Source organism: Cyprinus carpio, chromosome A21 (assembly GCF_018340385.1).
Source record: "Cyprinus carpio isolate SPL01 chromosome A21, ASM1834038v1, whole genome shotgun sequence".
Taxonomy (NCBI): Eukaryota; Metazoa; Chordata; class Actinopteri; order Cypriniformes; family Cyprinidae; genus Cyprinus; species Cyprinus carpio.
In genome coordinates this window covers 22,169,605-22,182,297 of record NC_056592.1, presented here as the reverse complement: position 1 = coordinate 22,182,297, position 12,693 = coordinate 22,169,605, and the positions used below count along the sequence as shown (strand labels likewise).

At 35.8% G+C, this 12,693-nt stretch overlaps 1 protein-coding gene across 1 annotated transcript; it reads left to right on the top strand.

The window, feature by feature from the left end:
• Nucleotides 1-11,750, top strand: LOC109058786 (serine/threonine-protein kinase 26-like; the record flags this gene model as incomplete). The annotated part of the gene is made up of 10 exons (XM_042711518.1): nt 1-253; nt 4,421-4,479; nt 4,577-4,685; nt 6,486-6,643; nt 8,279-8,464; nt 9,168-9,313; nt 10,312-10,405; nt 10,492-10,554; nt 10,703-10,839; nt 11,575-11,750. Coding segments are annotated over 10 exons (1,221 nt in total), but the record flags the coding sequence as incomplete, so codon positions are not given.
• Nucleotides 11,751-12,693: the final 943 nt, after the last annotated feature.

Below are 12,693 nucleotides of genomic sequence, written 5' to 3'. Positions count from 1 at the left end.
CTCTGTGTAACTTTTGTATTCCAGAACAGCCGAACAGACCCTGAAGAGTTGTTCACTAAACTAGAGCGTATCGGGAAGGGCTCGTTCGGTGAGGTGTTCAAAGGCATCGACCGCCGCACTCAGAACGTAGTGGCCATCAAGACCATCGATCTTGAGAAGCGGAAGATGAGATCGAAGACATCCAAACAGGAGATCACCGCACTCAGCCAGTGCGATAGTCCTCATGTCACCAAATACTATGGCTCTTACCTAAGGTATGGATTGACATTGGCTGTTTCACACATTAGCTTTAGCAAAATTTCAGTAGTGGATGCCAATACCAGTAAAATTCAGTTCTCGGTAATGTGCAAACCTACTGGAACTCTATCTTTTTAATGTGAGTCTTTCGTAATGAGTTAAGTTAATTATTAAATGATGATAATAATAATTTTTAAAAAATTGTTTTTTTTTTTTTGTTGTTTTTATTTTTGTTATTGCAGTTTTAGATTCAGTTCAACATTTAAATACGGATGTCACTCCTGAAACTTTGCAGTGTGCAGCATAACAAAACTCTTATTTAAATTGTGAATGGGTCGTATGCACCTGCTTTCATAATCAGTTCAGCGCAAGCTCACAGAGTTCTGCACTACTGCAAAAACCATTTATAGATGCAGTCGTGTATTATATCATGACAGCCTGCCAAAATAAAAGTTCAGTTTAACTTGAAAAATGACAGAAATATAATGTCATAATAATAATGCAATTTAAAAAGCAACATTAAGAAATCAACACAATTTTTCCTTCATTTTTTAAGTATATAGTAAACCTCGATTTATAGCAAGTTTATAAATAATATAAAAGTGATTTTGTTGTAAATTTGTTTATATTTTCATACACTTTAAAAGATTTATCAAATGGTTAAAGTTTTATGAATTAATTTGATTACCACTAGTTTTTATTTTAGATTTGTATGAAATCATTAATCCAGAAAACAAATCCACATCCAGAAAACAGACAACACAGAATTTGGGGAGAAAATTATTGTTAAAATATTAATGAATTATATCATTTTTTTAACTTTTTTTAAATACTATATGACAGGGGTCACCAAACTCGGTCCTGGAGGGCCGGTGACCTGCAGAGTTTAGCTCCAACTTGCCTTAACACACCTGCCTGGAGGTTTCAAGTATACCTAGTTAGAGTTTGATTAGCTTTTTAATTTGTGTTTAATTAGGGTTGGAACTAAACTCTGCAGGACACCGGCCCTCCAGGACCGAGTTTGGTGACCCCTGCTATATGCTGAGTTTGTTGATATTACCGTTCTATTAAAATCATTTGACAGAAATAACCATAACCAAAAAGCATTATTTAAGTATTGTGTATAATTTTTCCTTAATATTTAAAAAAAAAAAAAGAATTAAATCTTCAGTAGGTGTAGTACACCAGACATTCACAGAGACATGTAGAACATGTGGACTTCATTCAAATAGCAATCTTTTTGCGCCTTTATTTTCACAGACACTAGTCCATAAACCCATTGAAGGATACGCTCTCAGCACTTTGTCCAGATGTCGCACCAGAACTGTCTTCATTTAAGAATTTCACACATTTTGGAATTGTTCTAGATAAGCACCGGTTCTCTGTTCCCAGCCCCAGGTTTTTTGAGGCATGAGTAGCGTAATATTATCATAGCACCATAGTGCTGTGCATTGTGTGTAACACTAGCACATGTGCTGTACGCATGGTTGCCTTTGGATGAAAATGAATACAAAAGTTGGCTGAGGATATATTTTAATGGGGAGTTCGGAAGCAGTTTATAAAGATTTGATGCCACTGGTGACTCATGGCCAAACCCTTTGTGCTATGTCACAATACCTGTATTTCTGGAAGGCTGCCAGACAGAATGTACTCTCATAGATTTTGTCTGGCCACTTTGTGTGCATTGATGGTCAGTGTTTGTTCCAACAAATGATGAAATGTCTGCACCATGGTGAAGTATAAGGTTAAAAAAAGAACAGGGGCCTTGTGTATAAAATGTGCAGATTTCATATTAAAGGTGTGCGTATGGACATGAAGTAGATTTAGATTTTGCGTCCACAGTTTTCAGATTTATAATGTACGTTGGAACCTGCGCGCAATTACCTTTATAAATCCCAGCCAGTTAAAAATTGTGCATACATTGTGCACAGCCCCCCCACCATCCTGTTTCACTTGTTTCACATTGCACTTGCAATGCCAAGTTTCAGTATGCAATACCTTATATGCATATGATTTCCATATGTGTAGTCCCATCCATGTGATGCTACCACTTAAACAGAACAAGACACTCTGAAAATATGAGTTAACGAGCCCCTTAGAGTGTGTTTTTTATACTGTCTATGTTGCTAAGCCATCTTCAGTATTGTTAAATTTGCACTTGGCACGTTTATAAAAAAAATCCCATTATGTGCGAGGAAAATATATTTAAAAAAGAGCAAAAAAAAAAAAATATATATATATATATTATTCGACTGTAAGCATCAAAATAATGGCCTATCATATTGCAAAGCAGTCAATACAGCACAGTTAAGAGGATGCCAACGTTAACTAAACTATGGACTAGCTTTGACTCTTGCTGCTGATTTGAATGGCGATGCATCCCGTTTTAAGTGTCAGTTGGATAGCCTTTCATTTTTAACCAGAAATGTGCACGCTGCTTTTCTGATGTTCATTGAAGTTTTCAGTGTCTTTTTCCCTCGTCACTTGAAATGTGTCTGTTTTGAATCGTGGTTACCAAAGACGAGACACGTAAAAAAAATTTTTTTTTAAATCAGTCGTGGTACTATATTCTGTCATAAATCACATACCATTCATTCCTGAACTTTCTTTCATCCGTTACTGGAAATGAAATTACTGGTAGATATATTTTTGTCCTGTAAAGTAAGTACTGTTAAAATTCACTGGGAACATTAAAGTTAGCAATGCATATTGCAACCATGAGAGATAAAACCAACCTAGTGCAGGTTTAAATGAACACAACCTTAATTAAGCAAAACAAAGTGCATGTAAGAACCATATTGGGATGGGCATTTTATCCTTTCAAAGACTCGATAGGTCAGTAAAACAGAGGAGTATGAGCATCATGATGATAATGAATAGATTTTCATGAAAACATGTTGTGGATGATAATATAATGAGAAAAATAACACTGTTAGATTATTAATCATGTGTCATCAGTGTTTTTGAAAAAGAAAGATCTACAAGGACTATGATTGTTTCAGCTGATCAAGTCTGTGTCCTGTTTGTGAGCTCTGCAAGTGGGTAAACTAAAGCACCTGTGGGTTAATTAGCACTAACCAACTAAATTATGTGCTAGACAGAATGTGTAACTCCTCTTATGGTTGCACTCTTTCCATAACAATGTGCTAAAACACAGACTAAACTTAACACAAAGAATTCACAGCGTTGTATAACAGTAGAGTTCCCACGATAATGTTATGTGTATGACGCTGTACATCTTGCACTTCTAGTTCTTCTTTTTATAGCCATGATGAGCAACTAATTTAAGACGTACTGTTTCCCAGTAATATGACAAAAAATAACACTGCTGGATTATTAATAATGTATCTGTGTTTTTAAAAAAGGGACATTTAAATGGAATGTGATTGTTTCAAATAATCCAATCATAGAGCATTGCCTGTAATTGAATTGCTTTTGTAGTGGGTTAATTACCTCAACCAGACTGCATCCTATATGAGATTAATCAGATACGTACACAACAAAAACAGTATTCTATTCTATTGCATTCTATACATTCAATTACAATAGTGTTCTCTGTATAATGTGATGTTGAAATTTTACTGTGGAATTTTTCATCCTTTACTCGCTTGACAAAAACTTATGTAGGCCTGCTACTAATAATTAATTATTTTGATAGGTTTATTATTTCTTAGTTTAATTAAATGAATAAAAAAGCTGTTTTCTTATGTATGTATTGGGGGAAAAAAACATATCTTGGCTAGTGGTCTCATCCAAATTGAAAACTGTAAACAAAAAATAAAGAAGGCATGAGAAAGTTTTCAAATAAACAGATTATAATAAAGAAAAAGTTTAAAAGCAGAAGGACAAATTAATAAAGAAAAACAAAAGCACAAACTGTGTGTTAACTGCTAAGAGGTTAATTGTTTTGCTGGTGGACTCTCATTCACTCCTCTGACGTGTCATAATCCCATTATAGTTACTTGTCTCATAAAAATGTGATTATTCATCAAGTATCATGCTAGCCAGTGTTTCCTGTTTCAACAACAAGTCAGACAAAAAAATTATGAAACCGTCTCAAACTCACTTTTGAATCAGACTCACTCGGTGCGTCATAACTATTACACAATTGGTCACAATTGATATTTTTCAGCGCTTTCCTACCTCTACCTTTCCTATATCTAAATGTCTTGTTTTTTCCTTTAGGGTAGTAAACTATGGATCATAATGGAGTATCTGGGCGGAGGTTCAGCTCTGGACCTGGTAAGTCCTTTGACTTTATCTGTGAGCCTCCACAGCTACAGAAAGCGGCTGATCGTGTGCCCTAGACCTTCAACCTGTTTTGTGTTTATGTGTGCAGCTGAGAGCCGGACCCTTTGACGAATACCAGATAGCCACCATGCTGAAGGAGATTTTGAAAGGTTTGGACTACCTGCACTGTGAGAAGAAAATCCACAGGGACATAAAAGGTGTGTACGCAGAGGAATATTTGTGTCTGCTTGGTTGAGTGGGTGTGACTTCTTTGTTTTTCCACTGCCGTTTGTTTTCCACTTGTTTGAACTATACGCAGGCAGGGTGAGGTGGATTCCAGCTGGTTGGTCTGCAGATAGCTGCACTGATTGGTGTTGTCTTCAATAGTTTTGTGTTCTTAATATTTATTTATTTGAAAGGGGTGGGGCTCAACCCTAAACTTGTCATTTTTAATGTTTTGAACAGTAGTGTATATTGTTTCTACTTGAAAACCCCTGAAAAAGTGCCACAGGTTCCAAAAAAAATATTAAGCATCACAGCTGTTTCCAACGTTGCTAATAAATCAGCACAGAATGATTTTTGAAGGATCATGTGATGTGTAAGACTGGAGTAATGATGCTGAAAATTCAGCTTTGTATATTAAAACCATTTATAATAATTTCACAATATTACTGTTTTTCAGTAATTTTGATAAAATAAATGCAGCCTTGATGAGCATATGAATCTTCTTTAAAAAACATATATTTATATATATACACGCATCTTACTGATCTTAAACTTTTGAAAAGCGGTGTATATTTTATTGTAACGTGTATTGTTAATAGATCCTTAACCCTTAAAAGTAGGGCTGCAAGATAATGATAAATCGGCCAATCACGATTATTTCGCTCAAAAAAATATTCATGATTATTAAACACAATTGTCTTTTACATTACATTTCATCAGAATTATTGCACTTTCACATAAACACAAATCAAGAGAAAATCAATTCATGGTTTGCATGGCTTGCTCAGATTTATTTATACTTCCTTTTGATCTGAATATCTTAATAGAGATCACTGAACTCCAGCTTACATGTTTGCCATTGTTTTTAGCTCATCAGCGATTTCTTTGTAATGTAAAGAGAGCTCTTTGAAATGAAGTAATATTGCAATATCGCAATTGCAATATATGTGACCATGGACCACAAAACCAGTCATAAGGGTCAATTTTTTGAAATTGAGATTTATACATCATCCTAAATAAGCTTTCAGTTGATGTATGGTTTGTTATGATCGGACAATATTTGCTTGAAATACAAACTATTTGAAAATCTGAAATCTAAGGGTGCAAAAAAAATCTAAATATTGAGAAAGTCACCTTTAAAGCTGTCCAAATGAAGTTCTTAGCAATGTATATTACTAATCTACTAATGATATCTTTACAGTAGGAAATTTACAAAATATCTTCATGAAACATGATCTTTGCTTAATATCCTAATGATTTTTGGCATAAAAGAAAACAATCAATAATTTTGACTCATACAATGTATTTTTAGCTATTGCTACAAATATACCCCAGCGACTTATGAATGCTTTTGTGCTCCAGGGTCACATATAAAAAAAATAATCACAATATAATTTTATGCCCAAGACATTCAGCTCTAAATAATTTTAAAATAATAACAAGCAAAAAAAAGACTTAATAAAAAAAGATTAGTTATAAGATGTGACCGACATCAGAGAACCATGGCCATGCGAATGTGTGAAAAAAGACTTTTACAGAATATGTAAAAGGCATGTGTTGATGTACTGTGGACGATCGCAATCAAAAGGAGCCCAAAACAACATGATGCAAAGATGTTGAAGAAATCCCTTTGACTGCATGACTCCCCACATGGTCTCTTTAATGTTTTCCTGTTCCTATTATGAAAACATTTAATACATTGTAAAATGGAAATTCATCAGTTTTTGACTGAGTAAAATTAAAGCTGCCGTGTTTGTTGATCTCCATTGTCTCTTATTTTCACACGGTTACAGCTGCCAACGTGTTGTTGTCTGAGTCTGGTGAGGTGAAGCTGGCAGACTTCGGTGTGGCGGGACAGCTGACAGACACGCAGATCAAAAGAGAGACGTTTGTAGGTACACCGTTCTGGATGGCCCCGGAGGTCATCCAGCAGTCTGCCTACGACTCGAAGGTACGTCCCTCTGAATCCACTCACACCCCGTCATCTCAGCACTGTGAACGGAAATGTTTTCAGAATCACACTGTTGTTTTCTTTGTAGAGCAGGCTCAAGCTCGACTTTGTTGTAATGCAAACTGTTAATTTAATAGAAAACAGCATGAACATGCTGCAGATATTGAAGACTAAACTGTTACGTGTAAACACATGTCTCTCTGTATATAAACAGATCAGTCACACTTTAGTTTGGGAACCTGTTTTCACTATTAACTACAACTTCTGCCGCAAACTCCTAATTTGCTGCTTATTAATAATTAGTAAGTTAGTTGTTAGGTTTAGATATGGGATGGATTAAATGATTTAAAATATTTGACCCATGCTGGAAAAATGAGTGGGAATGTGCACAGGCTAATTTTGAGTTACAGGCAAAAAAAAAATAAAAAATTTAACTTTTGGTTAAATTTGAGGTTTTCACAAAAATTTGTTCATTAAGCCCTCATCTAGCAATCCTAATCCTCCAAAGAGTACTTAAAGGGATACTCCACCCCAAAATGAAAATGTTGTCTTTAATCACTTACCCTCATGTCGTTCCAAACCCGTAACAGCTTTGTTCGTCTTCGGAACACAATTTAAGATATTTTGGATGAAAACCGGGAGGCCTGTGACTGTCCCATAGACTGCCAAATAAATAACAGTGTCAGGGTCCAGGAAAGTATGAAAGACATCGTCAGAATACTCCATCTATCATCAGTGATTCAACCGTAACGTTATGAAGCGTCAAGAATACTTTTTGTATGCAAAAAAAAAACAAAAATAACCACTTTATACAACAATTCGTCTCCTCTGTCTCTCCAAATCACCGAAGCACCATTTTTGAGCATATGAGCTGAATGCAGGCAGCGTACGCTCTTCTTTGTCAGCTGCGCTGCACAGATGCACTGTTTTCGTTCAAATCAAAGCATAAATACAATTATAAAAAAATGTATCCTTGTGGCACGGCTGACACAGAAGAGCATACGCTGCCTGCATTCAGCTCATATGCTCCAAAATGACACTACGCTGATTTGGAGAGACACAGAGGAGACAAGTTGTCGAATAAAGTCGTTATTTTTGTTTTTTTCGCCTACAAAAAGTATTCTTATCGCTTCATACGGTTGAACCACTGATGGCAGATGGAGTATTCTGACGATGTCTTTCATACTTCTCTGAACCCTGACAGTGTAAGCACACGTTCTGTAGAGTTGTAAAATGCAGCATCCAGCTTTATGAATATTAATAAAAAATTCTGAGTCTGAACCGGTGAAAATGTGATGTTCAAAAACCATGCTGATGAGCATAAAGACCCGTCTCTCAAACAGAGATACATTCATACTAAACCCCCAATTCAGCATTTTTATGATTTTTTTCCGTTATTATGCCCGTCGTGAACAGTGTTTGCTCTGCCTGCTACAGTATTGCTGTTTTTGGCCCTTCAAAACTATTTCAGTTGAAACTGAAAATTGCTGTTTTAGCCGAAAATTTAGGGTTGCTGAAATTTTGGTGCATCGCAAAACTAAACAAATGTCTTGCTCTTTTTTGGGGGGGGTTATTCTCAAAATAATTGTATCATGGCAAGCTCAAAATGTGTAAAGTTGTTTGTTTTGCTCTCAGGCTGATATTTGGTCTCTTGGGATCACTGCCATTGAGTTGGCCAAGGGCGAGCCCCCAAACTCAGACATGCACCCCATGAGAGTGCTCTTCCACATCCCCAAGAACACACCGCCCACCCTCAACGGAGACTTCTCCAAGACTTTCAAAGAGTTTGTGGACTCCTGTCTCAACAAAGACCCTGGATTTGTAAGCACAGTTTGCAGGAATTCCTTTCTCATATATGTGTGTTTCACTTATACTGGAGTTGTCACAAAAGTTTTGATATATGGGGACAAAAAGGGCCCTTTATGAGCTTATTAATATAGTTATGCAGCCAGAATATTGTCAATATTGTGTATCTTTTCTCTGTCGCCAATGAAAATGGTTCCAAACAAAGCCACGACTGAGCCGTTATGCATCTCTGATCAACATGCAGTGTTGGATCAACGATTCAGTGAATCATTCTTTAAGACATTCACTTGTTTCGTTCCCGAATGTATCATTGCGTTTTAAAAAATAGCATTATTTATACAATTGTAATTGCTATATACATACATCTAAATCAGTTTTGTTAATACTGATTTCTTTCAGTTGGTAACAGCCTATAGTGTATAATTCTGTCTGAATTTGATTTAATGCAAGAATCTGTCATAAAACATCATGTATACTTTAAATAGGGAAAGACTGAATGCTTCTATTTAGGTAAAATGCCCATGGAGGTAAATTTAGGGTGGAAAACATATATTATAATGTGCATTAAGTGTAGTTTGCATTCTGTGTGTGAATGGCACCTGCAGAGCTCGGTTGGTATAATACTGTCAGTTAGTGCCACAATACTACTGGTGCAGCACTAACTGATGTGATTGTAAAGTCATAAAGGTAATAAAATGTCACTGTTTAATTTTCTTAGAGGCCAACAGCAAAGGAACTCCTGAAGCACAAATTCATCGTTAAATATGCCAAGAAGACATCCTACCTCACCGAGCTCATTGACCGGCTGAAGCGCTGGAAAGCCGAGGGTCACAGCGATGGAGAATCGAGTTCTGACTCTGACTCGTAAGCATGCGCCCAACACACAAATGCATTTACTCTAAATGATCATTTACAGAGGCTTGAGTTGACAAATCAGTATACATTTCAGCTTTCCATTGCACCAGTTTGCTTCTCTGGAAACAAAACACATACTGCTTTCCAAAAAGTGTTCTGTCCCTAACCATCTTGAGTTAACATTATAGTTCACATCAGTTTTACTGTGGAATACAAAAGGAGGATGTTGAAGAATGTCAATGCAGCTCTTTTTATACAGGGAAAGCATACAGTGACCAAGTTTCCAAGTCAGTGCAGCCCATATGACAGACTGAAATTTAAGTCTGTTCTTAGCTGAAAATGTTCCCCTCTGCAATTAACACTTCAGAAAATAAATTAGTTTTCCCCCCACTTAAATTCTTTCAGTATTCAACTTGTATTTGAATTCTGAAGACTACTTCAGTTAGGGTAAAAATCACTGAACACCAGTTTTTTTTTAAAAACAACAGTCCACAAGAGGGTGCAATGAATAAATCTAAGCCAAACAGCACCATGTTATGTTGTTTATTTTTTAACAAAAAAATGCATTTTGTTTTAAATTAAACTGCAGTGTTTTCAGGATCATTCCAGTAATTTTAGACAGTTTTTTCACGCTTGGTACCTTCACAGTTTTTAATAAATAATATTTTTGTATAATTTTTTTAATGATACTATGCAATATGTATACAGTTTGTATGAGCTATTTTATTTATTATTATTTTATTTTTTTCCTATTTTTTCATTTTTCCCATTCATTGTTTGTCATTTTTGACCGCAAAGGTACCAAGTGTTACTTTTTATTATTCAACCCTTTAACATATTATGTCCACAATTTTTCAATGAAGCGAAAAACTGTAAAACATTTTTTGGTGCAAAGTGACCAAAGAGGCCCAGAGGGTTAAAAGTCTTTCTCTTTCTTTCTGATACGTATTTTAAATTGATCAAACTACACATACACAGCGAGTGTATTCTTCCTGTGTGACTAACAGGGAGCCCAGTAGTAAGGACAATGACTCGTCTCCTGAGTGGTCCTTCACCACTGTCCGTAAGAAGAAGCCGGACAAGAAGCAGCCCAATGGAATGGTGAGTTCTGAATGATGATTTGGATCCTCAGTGTTCAAGTTCTGATTATTGAGAACAAGTTTGTGTTTTTGATCTCCTCCCTTCAGGACGAAGAAGTGCAGAAGAAGTCAAGCAGTTTAACCACCGTCATGGCTCCTGTTTTTTCAGAGGTAGGGGAGCTAGTCTTCTCACATGCTTCTGTTTGGGGAGCTGAACAGAAATTAAAATGCCGTTCAGAATCATCATTTGACCAAACGTCAGTCTAGTTATATAGTTACACAAACAAAAGTGGGATTGACTGTGAGCTTTTTGTTGTAGCTGAAATCACAGCACAGAGACGATGACATGACGAGAGGAGTTCTGGAGCAGCTGGAGAAGAGCCTGCATGTGGCTGAGGACATCTGTCCCGGTGTCACAGACAGGATGATCACCCACATCCTGGAGAGGGTGCAGAGGTCAGACACACTACATACATGTTTCTGATAGCAGGCAAAGGCTTTAATTTAAGACTGTCTGAATGCAGTTTACAAATCTGGAATTTGTGTAATTATCATTAACATTAAAAGCAGCGGTCGACTGATATATCCTTAAAGGGTTAGTTGGGTTAAGAATGTTAATTCTGTCATCATTTACTCACCCTCATGTCGTTCCAAACCTGTATGAGTTGCTTTCTTATGTTGAACATAGAAGATATTTTAAAGATTGCTGGTAATCAAACTGTTGGTGGATCCCATTGACTTCCATAGTATTTTTTTTTCCTACTAAAGTTACAAAAGTGATTCACTTAAGATTGTAACTCTTTTGTTGTTTGATTAACATTAATGACACCGAAAGCAGCAGGTTAATTAGGCTCCTCTCACTTTAAGACCAAATGCACAGATCTAATATACTGATAGAAATGCCTTTTCTTTACCAACTGTCTGTGTTCACTTGAGACATAAACAACTGTTTATAGATGTGCAATTTGATACATAAGTGTGTGTATAAGACCATTTAAGCCCAATAAAGCGCCAGTTCAGAGCTCAGTCCGGTACTCATACAGTATTTGAGATGTGGCTTTATCTGCACAAATCTGGCCAGTAATGCTATTTGTTTGACCGATGAACAATGCTGATGATTTCAGCATCAGATATCTGTGTTGTTTGTCAGTAATCCATGATCAGATCTCTCTCCTCATCTTTCCTCTGTAGGTTCTCTATGAGTTAGTGCTACATTGGGTTGCTGGGAACACGCCACCCTTCTGCTGTCAGCCCTGATGACTGCACCTTAACACACTCACACATGTACAGAGACGGAGGGACGCGGGGTCGCACACACACTATCTTATCATAACCAAAAGGATTTTTTTTTTTTTTTTTTTTTTTTTTCTCCAAAGAATGGAATATATATACATACACACATATTATATATATATATATATATATATATATATATATATATATATATATATATATATATATATATATATATATATATAAATATATAAATATAAATAGTGTGTGTTCAACTGTATTTATACAATTTTGCCACATGCTTTTATATTAGTCTTCTGCTGGTGCCCAAGGATGTGTGTTACTGTTATTTTATTCCACATTTTACTTTGAAAGTCACAAAATATCCTTACCGGTTAAGTGCATCTGCTCTATTAGGTAAATCTTTTGGTTCACATATATTGATATGTATTTGATGTCCCAATCCATTACTTTATTTTAAACTATGATCAGTAATATATACGTTTGTGAGATTAACAGTGTCTTTTTGTTCGTCTTGGTTTGGGATTTCTTTGTTTCTCTCGACACACTGTTAACTGTAGCATTGCAGAACTGCTGTATAGGATCACATATATATCATATCAGTAAAAATGAATAGAAATACCTAATTTAAGCAATCAAAAAAAGAAAAACAGCTGGTTAGTGTAGATCGATAAAATTTTAACTGCTAGGAAAATTGAGAGGAATTTTGCTGTGCAAAAGCTACCTCCACTTCTGGCCCATTACAATAGGGAATTTCAGTTTAATTCTTTTCTCTTTTGTAGTTTCTTTTTTTTTTTATTGGCAAGGTAATTAAATTTCTAGACCTTTTTTATAAACAAGACTGTAGCGAAATGTTTTGCCCTTGATTTCTCAGCAACGCCCTCTTTTTACAGTTTTGTCTTGTTTTTGAGCTAATATTTTTATGCAAGATTAGAATTATACTGTATTTTTGAAGGAAATATGCACTTGTGCACACTTTGTACGGGGTGGGCCTGTTTTGTGTTGTAATTTCAGAGCTCTCTTGCTCCAAAGACATTCCACTCACTTTGAGTAGAT